The 16,172-nt window shown below is 38.8% G+C and overlaps 2 protein-coding genes across 6 annotated transcripts in view; both read left to right on the top strand.

The window, feature by feature from the left end:
• Positions 1-1,402, top strand: part of TBCCD1 (TBCC domain containing 1) — a 41,068-nt gene extending 39,666 nt beyond the window's left edge. For all 5 annotated transcript variants that reach the window (XM_079101472.1, XM_079101474.1, XM_079101473.1 and 2 more), the window contains one exon: positions 678-1,402. The gene's annotated coding sequence lies outside the window, so the exon portion shown is untranslated. The remainder of the gene's footprint in view (positions 1-677) is intronic.
• Positions 1,403-1,435: 33 nt separating this feature from the next.
• Positions 1,436-10,572, top strand: CRYGS (crystallin gamma S). Its single transcript, XM_079101485.1, has 3 exons — positions 1,436-2,967; positions 7,562-7,804; positions 8,170-10,572. The coding sequence occupies exons 1-3, from the start codon at positions 2,947-2,949 to the stop codon at positions 8,440-8,442; spliced, it is 537 nt and encodes a 178-aa protein (XP_078957611.1). The 5' UTR covers positions 1,436-2,946; the 3' UTR covers positions 8,443-10,572.
• Positions 10,573-16,172: the final 5,600 nt, after the last annotated feature.

The following is a 16,172-nucleotide window of genomic DNA, read 5'->3' on the forward strand; positions in this document are numbered from 1 at the left end:
TTAATTATTTCCTTTGCTGTTTGAGGCCATCCCATTTATCAACTCTTGGCATTATTTCCTGACATTTAGGGATCCTATTGAGAAAGTTGATGCCTGTGCCTGTATGTTGGAGTGTTGATCTTACGTTTTCTAGGAGTTACCTAGTTTCTGGTCTAATTCCTGGGGTAGAGTATGTTTTCATTTCACATGGGCATATACCTAAGAGTGGATTGCAAGGACATACACTTAACTTTTTTAAGGAACTATAATTTTTCAAAGCTATGAAAGATATACTTTGTTATTTACTCTATATAGTGTTTACATTTTTAAGGTGTATATTACATTTTTAAAGAAAGAGTTAATATTCTTAGTTAATAAATGCTGAGATTAAGAATTAGAAATCTGATGGAGAGTATGTAAAAGAAATGGAAACTATAACAGGGTAAAAGTTTTAGTTTAAAGTAAACGTATTTCACAGTCTGCCACTTTTTGTGGAGTTACATATAGAAGATATTATAAAGTAATGTGACACAAAAAAGGAATATGGTTAACTTTATAAACTATTTTTATCACTCTAAATTATCATCTGATCATTGTAGTTTATGTGATTTTGTAAATAAGGGTTTTCTTATTTGCATGAACAATTAGGCAATAGAAAATTAAATAGTTAATATGAGTTTTTATTTTGTTATCTTCAGGGCCCTGGAAATATAAGGATGAATGGAGAATGGTTCCCATCTTAAAACAAAATTGGGACAACACTGTTGCTGCTGAAGAGACTTTGAGGATTTTTTTCCCCCTTTTTAAGACTTTTCCTTGATTTCCATTCATACTTAATTATTACTGTTTAGGTTGAATCTTAGCTAAATTTCTGAACTTTCATGCTAAATTTCTGGACTTTCATGTAAACATATTGTTTATAGAACATCAGAAGACTCATGTTTGTGATGCCAACGTGTTGATGAATGTAGTCTCCTTTGTGTGTGTGTGTGTGTGTGTGTGTGTGTGTGTGTGTGTGTGTTAATATTTAAGTGGTCATAGATTTGCAAGTGATTTCATATTTTAATTTGTATGATGAAAGGGTTTGATCCTTTCTAGAGTTAAAAGGTTTTTTTAATAGTTCTTTATAACTATTTAAAATGTGATTACTATTCCTTTTAAAAACTAATTGGAAATAAAGTATGATTGTTTGGTGTATAAATAAAACAAATAGTTTTATACAAAGATATTTTAGTCCTTAAAGTATGAAACTTAATGAACTTGTTTACAAATCTTTATTTTTCATTTTCTGCTTCAAATTTTCAATAAACAAGCTAAAAAGTAATTTTATCCTTTTGTTAAAAAGATAAAGCTTTACTTTTGATTTTACAAAAAGTTTTCAGTGTCATTCTGTGATCTGTGGACATACAATTCACATTTGATTGGGAAAGCCTTGTTCCTCATGATAGAGGAAAACAATTTCCAATGGATGAAATGAATCTGATTATTGATAAACATTATTTTATATGCTCACTGACCCTTTAATTAGTAATTGCATCAAAAAATGGCTGCTTATATTTGTGAAGTGAAAACTAACCTTCACAATGTTGTTAATTCTAATTGAAGTTTTCAGAGTTTTTATTTTAAGATGAAATTCAAGCAAGCAGAGCATTACCAAATAAAGAAATACTGGAGTGATAAAGGGTGTTGGCAAATTGTTAATGACATAATATCAATCATATATTTCCTTCTATTCTATAAAATTCAGGAAACTAAGCATATAACTTAATTTTGTTTCTCAGGTTTCACATCAAGCACTTTTGTCATTTTCTGAATTGATCATAATATATCTTATGGGTATGCCATTTACAAAGTCATTTGTTAGTAGAAAGATGGGAAAGTTGAACTTTTAAGAATATAGTAGTACAGAAAAATTAAAATGGAGAAAGGATGATCTGTTATTTCTTTTGAGTTTATATAAGATGTAATCTTGTGCCTAAAGTCAGAGATGTGTTGAGGGCCAAAAAAATGTTCTCTGAACAGGTTCAAAGATAATCTTGTGGGCAAAGAAAGACTAACTAGCAGGTGGCAAGTTCCAGAATTCCATAGTAGTTTTCTGTCTTTCTGTATAGTGTGTCATGCTTCTTATGAATTAGAACTCTTTGTAATTTGTGATTTTAAAAAATTTTCAAAATAAAAGAACAGTTGCAAGAATAGGTCCATGAACTCTGATATACCCTGTGTAGGTTCACAAATTGTTAACATTTTGCCACATTCACTTTACCACCCTCTATACAGTATTGTTTTCTTAATTTGTGTATAGGTTCTAGACATGTTAAACCTTTACTCCTAAATACATAAGCATGAATTTCTTACCTAGTCATACCACCAACTTAAAAAGTTAAACATTGGTACAACAGAATATCTAATATGCAGTCCATATTAAAATTTTTTATAAATGTTCCAAAAATGTTCTTTGCGACAGTTGTTTTCCAAACACAAAGCCATGCATTGCCTTTAGTTGTCATGTAAGTGTTATTACCTTCAGAATGTGTCATTTTTGTCCAGAAATAGAGTGATGTTTTGACTCAAGTCTTCCACAAGCTTTGTTGAGGAAAAAAGAAAGGAATTTCAAAGAGGTTGCTTGCTGAAAAAAGCAAATTGTCCAGGGAAGAGAGACGTTTTGTTTTTAATATTTAAAACTTTGGCTGGGTTTTGGTGTCTTGACTCAGCAAAGTCTATAATGCAGCAGGGCTTGGTAAGCATTAAAGGGGGTACTGAAGCTTTCCTTTATTTCATAATCCCAGTTGTTTTTCTAGAAACCATCAATAGACTCTAAATGACTGACTCAATTTTTGGATCCTATTCTCATGACTAAGCAAATGTTTGATTTGAAACCAGCCCAGTATAAATGTCTCTGTGCTTCTAACTCTCTGTAGCTTTCCTGAGTTTCTTTCAGCACTGGGGAAATCAACCTATGCACTAAAAATGTCTAAAACCGGAACCAAGGTAAGTAAAAAAAGTCATACTGATTTTTAGCCTACCTACTGTGCACCTAATGATACATTGAAAAGAACATGGAGAAGAACTTTTGCTTTTTTGCCTAGAGGTGAGTATAAGAGTGGTTAAAGGACTAGACTGGGAGAGAAGATTAAGAAACGTTTATTTTATTTTTCTACTCGAACAATTACCAAACACTTTATTAAGGGTTTCTCTTTATATATAGTGCTGTGTTGAATACTGTACAGATAATAACAAGTAAATATCATCATGATTTCTGCCTTCCAGCAATTAAATTCTGTGAAGCCACAGGAACAGAACATGCTGATGAAAATTATGTGGAGTAGAAAACTTTTAGTCAATTAAAATTTTGTTTTATAAAATTTAGCCTCAACTGTTAATGTTCCAAAAGCCCAAGGTGGATTGGCCAGTCAGGTGAAATAAATCCTAGGTATTTCCTTCATACAAGCAGTTATTCTCACCCTTTCACCAAATAAAGTGTTCGCTTACATTAGGAAAACTACCTTTAACATATTTGATTCACATTTGCTGAACTGGGAAGTGATCTCTTAGGCAACACTTTGGGAATGACATTCTCTTTAGTTCTTCCACTCACTGAGTCTAAGGCAAATCCATTGTCTGTACCTGATTTTTTTCCTCCAACTTTTTGCTTGGAAAATTTTCAAATGTATTGACTCTTGAAAGAATGAGAAATGTTCATTGGATACTTGTGTGTCCTTCCCTTGTAGTCTCCAATTAACATTTTATCATATTTATTGATCTTTTTTTATTAAACCATTTGAAAACAAGTAGCAAACTTCTTTATACTTTTGCCTTAAGTATTTAGGCATGTATCTCCTAAAACCAAAGGCATTCCCCTGTATAAACATCATATCATCATGTTCCCAAGATTCATCTTTAAAATACCTTGTATTATATTTATACATATATTTCTGCATATAAATATAATATTTATATATATATATATATACTATTCAAACTTTGTTCAGATTTCTCCCAATTGCACCCACAAATGTGTGATATTGGATATAAAGGTCATATATTGCATTTGTTTTTTTTTTTTTCTTTAACCTATTTAATCTAGTACAATCCCTCTACTTTTTTTGTTGTTGTTTTTTGACATTAACATTTTTCAATGTCTAAGCAAGACATTATAGAAAAAAGGCTTGCATCTAGATGTGTCTGATTATTTCCTCATGTTTGGATTCAGACAACATATTTGGCAAGAAAACTACAGAGGCAATATTATATTTCCCAGTATTTCATCAGAAAGTACTTGATCCATAATTGGTTGGTGGCTAATCTTTTTTTTTTTTTTTTTTTTCCACTTGGCAAATAGAAAAATCATGCTTATCATCCAGAAGGTTTGGGGAAAAACAGAAGATTGTCTTTAGTGCTCTTAGGTTCTTGAAAATGTGCGGTGCACATCCTACTAACAAAGAATTTGAAGTCCTTAGAGAGATTTCCATGGACCATGGATGTTACATAACCGTCTTACACAGATGAAAACATCCCTCACTTTCTGGAATGTCAAAGATTTCCAGAATGGTAGTAATATGAACTCCTATTTCTCAAAGCTTCGTTGTTCATTTATTTAAGTAACTTTTGCTTGCTAGTCCAAGGGAGATAGTAAATTATTTCTTACTGTTTCTCATAGCTTCTCCCTTTCCCACTCTTGCTAGCAGTTAAATCAAGGAATTATGGCTTTAGCAAAAGAATACATTTTATTAAGCATGTTTTCTTTCTCAGATGCTAAAGACATATTTCCTTCTTTGTTGGATTGGTAAGCTATTTTCAAAAGAATTTTGAAAATGATAGAAACCTTGTAGTAAATTTTAGGAAACTGTTCTGCACATTTCTTAGTTTTCTATAAAACGATTTGCTCAAGGGTCAAAACCTCTCAGCTAACAATAAAACGAGTAAATTTCATGTTTCTTTTACAAATAGAAATTGAGTATACCCAGGCATTAACATTCTCTGACTCTGAAGAGCTTGGTCTTGGAGCTCAGTAATGATTCCATGACAATATGAGGACTTTGGGCCTTTGGTCAGTTGACTGGTCAGCTGGGATGAAGAACAGCCTGGTGACCTTATAGAACACCATGTATATTTCTACTTCTCAGATATTGGTGTCAGTCAGACAAATGTGCACAGGGCAGTAAGTATGAGAAAAAAGTAACATGAAAATTCCATTTCCCATTAGCATGTTTCTTACAAAGCTGCTGTTTTGGTGAATAGTTGGTCAAAAACAAGGTGAATTGAGTTTATGAATTAGGGAGTTTAGAACCTATCCATTTTTATAGAAGTTATCTGATTTTCTAAAGCTCTCTCCACAGGTTATAGGAAAAGCCTCGCAGGCTCAGGATCAGTCCTGTTCAGCATCAGAGTAATGCTACCATGTTGAACAGAGCTACCTGTGCATGTGGGAAGACAGTAGAGGAAAATAAAATGAACCATGGATTACTGAACTTGATGCAGCTATCTTGTAATTAGCTAGTGACCTCAAGCAAGTTACTTCTTTGTACCACTGTAGAAAAGCTTATTGGCAATTAGGAATCAAGCAGTAAACCAAATGCTTTGTAGACTGCTTTTGAACCCTCAGATCACCCCCTGCAGTAGAAATTGTTACCTTGTTTTTCAAATGAAGATCTTTATGAAAAGGTTCAATGCCCTGTCCCAGGCCCCAGAGCTAGTAAGTAGTGATGCCAGCATTTTTTTCTTTTCATCTATGAACTGAGGTACCATCGATCTCTTAAGTTTGCTGTGCTAAGATGAAGAAGGGAGCAGAAAAACAAAAATTGGGTGAGAAGAGATGATTCTTCTAGTAGATGAAAAGGGCGAAAAGGAAGTTTTTAGGGAACAGGAAGTACAAAGAGTGAAAGAAATGGGAAAGGAAGGGAAAGACTAAGGTAGAAGGAAATAATTGTTGGTATATGTTTCTATCTAGAAAGAAACACCCCAGGTGGAGGAGGATATTTCATGCCCTTTGAGATTCATTTTTTTCCTCTCCTTCATTCTCTGTGTCTAATTACTCACCCAATCTTAAGTTTCTTTTGATAGCTTCCCATTGCAGTTGCATTTCAGTTGGTCTTCATCATCTCCCCCTGGGCTCCTAGCAACCATCTATTTCCAGGCACAAACCACTAATGTTCGGCTTCTACATGAGTTTCGAGGAGATTGAGTCTAGCATGGCTCTTGTGTCATTTTTTTTCTGACATTTTCCCCTAATATTTAACCACATATTCAATATGTGCTAGAGTTAACTGAAATACTCATTGTCCCTATAATAAGCCACATTATTCCCCTCCTTTATTCTTTTTAACAGGTTTGTCTCTCTTTGCTTCTGGAAAACATCTACTTTCAATCCTCTGCTTAATGACTCAAGACTACCTGGCTCTGTTTATCTGAAATTACTCCTTTGGGTTCATTAAAGCAAATTAGCCACAAGGTGGCGGCACAATTCCAGGAAATTAGCCACTCATAAGGGACACATGCATTCAATTCAAATTCTGACTTAGCATTGATCTTAGATTTGGAATTATTGAGCAAGAAGGAAAAAACTCCAGTCCATTTGTGGTTTTTATAGGATTTTTCAGAAATTACTTTATAAATCCCTAAGTGTTCTTGGGAGTTCTCTTTTTTATTTCAGCCAGAATTACACTGAGTTGTTTTATAGCCAGGGCTTCCAGTCTCTCTAGTCATATTATTTGACAAATGGAAAACTGAAGCCCAGAGAGATGATTGGACTAAGGTATGTTGGTGGTGGAGAAGCTGCCCTAGAGCTGAGTTGCCTTATTTCTGGTTTCCGAGGGCTGCATGTTTCTCTTTGCTGTGAGAGGCTTACCCCAGTCACTGTGGAAGAGACTTGGTAAGAATTTGAAGCAGAGTGCTCTTGTCATCTTGTTACTTTACAGCTACCCCATTAGCAAGAAACTAATGTAGAATATAGCATAGTGTATTTTAATGTGTTTGCTCTATAGTCTTTTAAAATAAACTCTCGAAAGTTAATCTGTGTTTTTATTAAACTAAGTTTCTATGTACATCTTCCATATTACCTAGCATGAATCTCTGTGTGTGGAACTTAGAAGTGAGGAGAAAAAGGCTTGTCAGTCAAGTACTGGGCACAGGGAGCTCATAGCTTAAGTAAGCCTTGGTTCTTTCCCTTGGACGAAGTCTGGTAGGAGTCTGGTGGGAGGATGAAGATATAAGTGGATAGTCTACAATACAATGTGATAAGTACAGAGAGCTATGGGAACATGAAGAAGCCATGAACTTGAGTCTGAAACTGCTGGTTTAAGTTAGAGCTGTTTTGTCTTTTGCTTCATTTTAAGTCTTCCAAAAGTACACATTCCTATTGTTGACAACTAAAGTTGTCTGCCAGAAACCAAATGTCATGAGGTAAGTTAGAACTATATATACTATCTCCTCTGAATTGAGGAAAGGAATTTTTAAAGTGGGCAAGATTTTTTAATTTTCATTTCATTTAAAAATTTTTATTTTTATTTTTAAATTTCATTTCATCTTTATGTGAATAAAGCCACCCAGCTCCTCAGTTCTTCTATTTATTTGTCCTATACTTCAGATTACTTTTTATGAAGACAAAAATTTTCAAGGCCGTCGCTATGACTGTGATTGCGACTGTGCAGATTTCCACTCATACCTAAGTCGCTGCAACTCAATCAGAGTGGAAGGAGGCACCTGGGCTGTGTACGAAAGGCCCAACTTTGCTGGGCACATGTACATCTTACCTCAGGGTGAGTACCCTGAATACCAGCGTTGGATGGGCCTCAATGACCGCCTGAGCTCCTGCAGGGCTGTTCATCTGGTGAGTCTGGGGATCTGGATCACTTTCTCCCTCTCTTCCCTGTTTTTTTTTTTTTTTTCCCCTCGAGGTCTTCCTACCTTTCCACAGGCAGCTGACTTCTCTTGGCTGCTAATTTTAAATAAAACCTTGGGTCAGTTCATCATAAAACTGAATTATACTTATTATTTCCATTACTTACTACCTCTTAAGTGTTTAGAGAAATGTTTTCTTATTGAAAGTCAACTATTTCGGTCATTTCTTCAGGGAGGGTGGAAGTTCTGACTATCTAGGTGCTGAACCAGGCTATTCTCTGAGTTCCTGACCTGCTGATGATTTCCATAACTGGCTGTTCATTTTTTTTTTTTTTTTTTTTTTTTTTTTTTCAGTCTAGCGGAGGCCAGTATAAGATTCAGATCTTTGAGAAAGGGGATTTTAATGGTCAGATGTATGAAACCACTGAAGACTGCCCTTCCATCATGGAGCAGTTTCACATGCGAGAGATCCACTCCTGTAAGGTGCTGGAAGGTGTCTGGGTTTTCTATGAGCTACCCAACTACCGTGGCAGACAGTACCTCCTGGACAAGAAGGAGTACCGGAAGCCCATTGACTGGGGTGCAGCTTCTCCAGCTGTCCAGTCATTCCGCCGCATTATGGAGTAATGACATGGATGGGGCCATAGGTTTCTTCCTGAGGGCCAAATACTGGCTGGCCTCATGGTCCTAATAGGCATCATAAATAAAAGCAATTGGCATGCATCCCACTGCTGACTATAATGCCTCTTAAATGCTTTTAGGGACTAGCATGGTAGTGCCCACCAAGTGGTCAGTTAACCAAAGCAACTCACCCATCAGATCACCAATCTAGATCTTCGTGTCAGACAAAAGGAGATTGCATTAAAAGTTAGAAAATCCTACTGCTATGTAGTGGTTCTTTTTGCTTGTGTTTTGCACCAACTCAACAAGCTCAGTAATTATAGCTGTGATTATTATCCCATTCCTCACAACCCACCCAGTAAAAGAAGTGGTTTATCTGCATTTTATTAATAAAGAAACTGAGACTTGAGGAAATTAAAAAGCATAGAAAAAACTTGTCCAAGTTCACCAACTGGCAAATACAAAAGCTAGGATTTTGTCCAGGATATTTCTGCTTTCAATGCCATTGTTTGTTTGTTCGTTTTCTCCCTCTGTGTTTCCTATTCATTCATTGTGCACTTCATGGCTGAAGATCAGTGTGCGTAGAGTAAGTATGAGGCCCTGAAAAATTTTAAGTGAAAAGAACTGAGTACCCGTGAAGGTCCAATTGAAAAGACAGGATACCTATTAGAGCAATCGGTAAAAGCGAGTGATTACTGGAAAATAATGGAGCCATAAATCACCTGAAGTCCCTTGTTTAAGATTCAGAGATTCTCACATCAATTACTTCTCAACCCTAAGTTTGGGTTTTCTGTGAGAAGAAAGAACATGTGGAGCAATTTGTTCCTCTTCTACAATACTTGAAATGGAGTTTTGCTTACTTTGAGTAACCCCTGAGGTTCTACCTTTGTAATCTTGATGAAGAGGAGAATGATGAAGGAAACAGGATCGCTAGGAGTATTCAGGGGCTATTCTAGTGAGCCTGGGATTATGCTGAATGTATGTACCTGCCTTTAAAAGAGGGCAAATTCCTCGTCTTCTAGATCTTTTAACCAGAAGGACAAATAAGAATTGTCAAATTCCCTTTGCATATGATTTAGCGTATATTGCATATCTCTCCCATCCCAAATAGTTTTATTCATTTTGTTATCTTCCCCTGCTTTTTGTTGTTTCAAGTGGAGGACTTTGAGAAAAGTGGGTGGAAAGTAAGGGAGGGAGACACTCTGAACTGAGGCAAAAAAGAAAAGCTGTTAGCTGAGCTGCAAAGAGCCCTGGTCTGTGAGCTGGCTGCAGCCATCAGCTCTAGACCTTGTCACCCTACCATGAAGCTAACTTACCTCCAAAACAACAGGCCAAACCAAATGGTCTCTTGAGTCCCATCAAACAAATTCAAATTCCCTGGAGGCCAGAAAGGATACTGAAAAACGAGCTGATGACCTAAGACTGCTGACACGTTTTAGAGGCACAATTTCTGCAAGTGACCTCAGGGATCCTGCCACTTGTTTTCCATTAGGAAGACTGAGGCTGTGGTAACAGTGAGCTAGTGTCAGTCTTCTCTCATGTCAGCTCTTGCCATGTTCCCGGGGAGCTGGTCACAGTCTGTTCAAAACAGCCAGAAAAGCAATTCTGGCAGCAGGACAGGAAAACAAGTGTCAGGATGACTAACCACAGTCTCAGAGAAGTAGAAGATGGCTTTTGACAGATGAAAACAGAATTATCATTCTGGGGTGTTGTGTGCCACTTGGTGCATGCCCTGATTCAGAGATTGCCACCATCCTCCCAGCTGCAGACCCGCCAGTGAACTTTCACCTCAAAGGAATTTTACTAGCAGTTGATAGTAGAGGTCAAAAACTCTTCATGTCCTTCTCTGATAATGTTCTTTTGGTAGAACGTTATGCTGTTAGAGCAAGAAGCTGCCATCCCACCTGTCAGCCACATCTAGACCGGCACCTCAGTTACTATTCTGCGTTAACTTCTGCCTTTTATTGTTTTGTCATTCTGAAATGGCCCATCTCACGAAAATAGGGCCAGGATATGCTTAAACAATTTCAACCTGTTTCCATCTGATATTCAGCATTCTTCTGAAATCCCTGGATATTTCCTAAATATGGAGACTTCTTCCTCAAAATGCAACATCCAGGGCTCCCATTTAAAGTCTCCAGGATAGAACTTCCAGATTAAATACAGGGTGCACTAATAAATGCCAAATATTGGAATATAATTGTATTTATCCCAAGATTTGCCTGGGACATATTCGTACTAAGAAATTGTCATTTGCCTAAATTCAAATGTAACTATCCTATATTTACATTCGCTAAATCTGGCAACAGTGCTTCAAGAGCAAGGCGAGTTAACATGCGACAGGACACGAGTCAAGCACAGGGTGCAGAGAAGTGTGAGCTATGGACATGAGAGCACATGCCCCACAGATGGCATTTAAATACACTTAAACAAAACAAAACACTGCCAACAATGTCTGCAGCTGAATTTGGCCTGTGGACCACCGGTTTCTAATTTTGACTTGTAGGAAAGTTCTGAACATCAGAATATGTTCTTCCACTGAGCCAACCCCTGCCCCTATGACTTCAGACCCGCTGCCCTAGTTCTGCTTTCCATCTAATTCTTCATCCACGAGAAGGCTCTTCAGATATTGAAAGATCCCTTCAGGTTTCCTCCATACCTGTCGTTTCTATGCTGACGGGTTCCTGTTCTTTCCATTGTTCTCCACTGATGTGGCAGCTCCTATATTCCTCCCCACTCTGGTGTATCACTTGTGTGCCAGCCGCAGCTTAGTCTTCCCTCTGTCTTAGCTATAGTCTGACCAGTGCAGACTACATCTGGAGTATTACGTTTGGTTACTTCCTCCTCCCTTCTCAGGTTTATACTGCTCTTGACTAAGCTCGGCTCTCCTTGTATCTTCTACCAGCCCTAATTGGGGACCCGTCATCTTTTCCTAAAAACTGGCACTCCCCTTCAAAAGCTGGAGAGCTCCCTTCCTCCTCTGGGAGTTAAAAATGGATCTAAAATCCTGCCACTTCCACATGCCAGCTCTAAGTCACACAATCTAACATGGATAACCCTACTTTCCTCATCAGTAAAACAAAGAGAACACCCTTCTCTGGGCATTTAAATGAGATAATGTCTGAAAATTGCATAGCATGTATAGTCAATTCTCATTATTTTCAGATACCATGAATACTGAATAGCAAATACCAAATTATTGCTCCTAGAAGAAATGTAAGTTGAGGCTCCTGCAAGCCTCTGGTCACATTTTTTGTCAGCTGAGCAATATATGTGTTTTTTTTCATGTGTGCTTTTGTTTAAAGACACTATTTGATGTATATTGTTGATTTGTTAACATGGAACTCATGGCCAACAGCCCGATAACACATGCCTGAAGGAAGATTACTGACACACAGTCTCTGCTAAGGTGCATCTGATTCCTTATGCTTAGAAACACTAGACAGCATATCAGCACTAGACTTGAGGCCCATTTAAACAGAGAAATCAACAAAAAGCAAAACAGTTTAGAGGACATGGACTAAATAGACATGGTACACTGTCACACTATGTGAGCTGAAACAGGAAGGCAGAGCATTTGTTCCATCCTAGCTAGGAACATACTCATTGGATAATTCAAATCTTCCTCTGCCTTACACATATCCATGCATGATCACAAAAGTGCCAAAAGTCACGATTTTGGGGTTACAAATAAATTTTAGTGAGTGGATGAATTTGCAAATATGAAATGTACAACATAATCAACTGGACTTCACCACCATGGTTACTGTATCAGTACTATTTCCTAGTACTAAGTTACCACCATTATCAAGTTGTTAAGGTTTTTTGTTGCTTTATTTATTTTTTACTTGTTTAACCTTTTCCTACCTTTTTTCTATCCCCCAGTTGTTTTCAGAAAAGCATCTCTGCATTTTTGGTAGATACTTCATAGTTGGAAAAAATACATTCGGATGATCTAACCTATCCCACTACTTTGAAAAGGAGCCGCATTTTAATGGTCGCAGAAGCCGGGCTCCTCACAGCTCTCCCATCAGCCTGGTTCCAGCTCCCAGTGGCTTGTGGTCAGAAGTTGTTTCGAGTTCATACCAATCCCCCTTATTTTCTACCTTCCATCTGTCCCTCTTATTTGGGGTCACAGCTAATCTCTTAACTCTCCTTCCAGCCTTTGGCTGACCAGCTTCTGACACATGCAGGAGAGAAGGGTCCCTTGTGGGAATGACTCCAAAACAAGGGAACTCTGTCACCCTTTTACTTCTTTACTCAAGCCTCAAACTTCAAAATCAGCCAGTTTCAGAACTGGAGGGGCCAGGGACTTTCCCACTATGAAACTTTGTGAGATAGGGCTCACTCACCACAGTTGACACAGGACTAGGGCTCAAAAAGCCTAAACAACTTCTCTGTGGTCACTGGTCCCAAAGCTCTTGTACCATGCAGGTTCTGTCTCTCAATATTCAGGAGACAGAACCAGAGCACCTTATCAGTCATAGCTATTTTTAAATGGCTTTATTGAGTTATAATTCACATGTCATACAATCTACCTGTTTAAAGTGCACAACCCATTGGCTTTTAGTGTATTCACTGTTATGCACAAAACTCACTACAGAAGACTTCAGAACATTTCCATCACTACAACAAGCAACTGCATACCCTTTAGGGATCACTGCCTTATCTATCCTTCTCTCCCAGGTCCTGAGCAACCACTGATTTGTGTCTACATATTTGCTTCTTCTAGACATTTCATGTAAATGAAATTAATACAATATGTGGTCTTTGTGACTGGCTTCTTTCACTTAGCAAACTGCTTTCAAGCTTCATCCATCTTGGGGCACATGGCATATATTACTGCTTTTTCCCTTTTTATGGCCAAGTAATAGTCCAATGGAAGGAAAATTCCATAGTTTGTTTATCCATTCATCAGTGGTAGACATTAGAGTTCTTTCCACCCTTTGGCTAGTATGAATAATGCTGTCATAAACATTTGTGCATGAGTGTTTTGTGTACCTATATTTTCATTTCTCTTAGGTATTACCTGTGAGTGCAGTTGCTGGGAACATGAGTCATTTCTTGTTAAATGGCAGCATGTGGGTGGGGCCTCAAAACCACACAGACTTAAGTTATATTTTAGCTGCTCTCCTACTTTTTGTTGTAGATTTGGGACCAAACACACTTCTCTTGTTCTTAGCTTTTTTATATGTTAAATGGAGGTAATAATGTGTACTTCCCAGAAGTTTTGTTGGCATTAGATGAGATAATAAGGGGAAAATTCTTAGCCCAGTAAATGACCCAAAGGAACAAGTACTGAATAAAGGAAGCATCCAAATATGAAATCCCTGAAGGAGGAGGAAAAAAGAGGAGGTCATTGGTGACAAAGACTATCGGTGTGCTAGCAGTATCTCCAGTGCCTCCCGGCTTTAATGATCAATGACTTAGCTGTCTGTGAATGCCCTCCCAGAGGGCAGGTGGAGGGGTGGAGGCTGGGAGTGGAGGGGAGGCCAAAGCACTCTGGGCAGGTGAGGGGGTTAGCTGCTTGCATAGAAAAGAGAGGTCAATCTTCCTCACTCCATTTCTGCCTGGGCCTCTGCTGCCCCCTTGGTCTTCTCTTATCTCAGCAAATCAATCTCACTTCCCCTCCACTTTGGTCCCATTTTTCCAGCACCAGTGTGTCCCTTTGTGAGTCAGCAACCATGGGGACTCAGCACTCTGGTTGAGTGGTTCTGGAATTGATTAGCTTTCAGGGGAAATCCTGCCAGCTCTTCCCCTCTTGGGAGCAGAGCACAGCAGGCAGGGATTTGTTCCTATTGTCCACCCCCCCAACCCTGAACAGGCCACATTAGCCTGTGCACTGAACCGCGCAGCCAGAACAATGGTAGGTCCTGGCTGTGGTGCTGACCTCCGTGGTTCTCAGTGCACACTGGATGGTTTGCCTGAGCTCACAGTGAACTGGTGACCCTGCCCAGGCTAGTGCTCTGGGACCCAGGACTCTAGACAGAAAGAGAGAGCTTCTGACCACATTCCTGCAAGCAGAAGGAGGGTGAAGGAAGAAGCAGCAGGCACGAGAGCTGCCTGCAGGTTGACCGTAAACCAGCACCACTGATGCTCTGGGGACTTCTGAAAAGGCCAGGAATCCTTGCCACTGTGAGGGAGTCCCATCTCCTGCCCCAGTCCCTGTGTCTCGCAGCCGACCAGCGGCGGCTATGGTTGCACATGCTACTTTGGAGTTTATGAAATTCCTTAACACGCAATACCTCATTCGACCCTCACCATGCTTATGTGAAGAAAGAAGATAGTTGTTATTATTCCCATTTTGCACAGGAATAGACTGAGATACAGAAAGGCTGTGTGGCTTTAGGGGGAATTATAGACTTTCTAGGTCCCCCATAGTCGAGAGCAGTCCTTTGACATAAAGGTATTCATGCCAAAAGTTTCCCTGTGATACAACAATTTTAAGAAAGCCATTCTCCTTATTTTTACCATAAGTATAAAACACACTTTCAGTGTAAATGGCCACTAAGATTTCAAAAAAATGTTAGTAAAATACAAGTAGGAACTAAAGAACTGAACTTGGAGGCAGAAGAATGTGTGTCTGAGCATGCGCTGGAAAGACAAAGTGAAATGCATTTGGCCAGTGTTTTGTTTGAGCTCCTGTCCTTCCGTCCTCCATTTTTCTGGTTTCCATTTGGGTCCTGACATAATAAAAGACACATGCAGATTTGTAAACAAAATGGAGGCTCTGTGGCTTACCTTTTAGATACATTCCCTTTTTCGCAAGTCTAATCCATTAAAATTTTCCAAATTTGCCAAATAAGTAATCTAGGAAAAAAATATTCATGTTACCGGATCCAAGTCTGTCTGTTTGCCCCTCAAAATCCAATACTCAGGAGAAGAAAGTTGGTGAGAAGAATTTTAGGTCTATACAAGGGCCCACACCCTTGGAGGTGGGGTAGCTATTGTGACTACCTCCCATGCCCCCCCAAAGAAAGTCTCAAGGAACTCAAATATGAAAGGGGATTTTATAGGGGAGGAAAGGAGGTACAGCCAACAGTGGATGGGAAGAACACGGGCTGGGTGGGGTCTCGATCATCAGGTGCATGTCTCCTCCCCTCCCCACCCCCACCCCTACCCTGGCTGGAGCACTACAATTGACCCTGACCTCCTGGCGCTAGTTCCTATAATTCCAAAGACAAAAATATGACTTTTCTGAAAGTTGAACCTCACAGTAATTTACATGCTTTGTGTTGGTTGATATACAGGCTTAAAAAGAATTAGGAGGGGATGTTCTATGTTTTGTAAGTCTAAAGAAAGATTATTTAGCAGGTAACACACTGGTCGTTTAAGTGCAGCTTTGCTTTAGAAGTTAGAGTACCAGGCAAAGGGAGGGAAGTGACTCAGCAGGGGACAACTCCAAGGAGTAGTCACTACTACATTCACTTTAAAACAACTTCCTATGGGACTCTTTTTCAAATGCACACTTAGCTGGGCTAGGTGGCACATGCCTCTAATCTCAGCTAGAAGGGAGGCTGAGGAAGGAAGACTGCAAATTTGAGACCAGGCTGGGCAACACAGTGAGACACTGCCTCAAAAAAAATTTTTTTAAAGGGCTGGAAATGTAACTCAGTGGTAGAGCATTTGCCTAGCATGCATGAGGCAAAAAAGAAAAAGAAAAAGAAAAAGTAGGGGCTGGGGTTGTGACTCAGTGGTAGAGGGCTGGCCTGGCACGTGTGAGGCACTGAGTTCAA

Source organism: Sciurus vulgaris (assembly GCF_902686455.1).
Source record: "Sciurus vulgaris genome assembly, chromosome: 10".
Classification (NCBI taxonomy): Eukaryota; Metazoa; Chordata; class Mammalia; order Rodentia; family Sciuridae; genus Sciurus; species Sciurus vulgaris.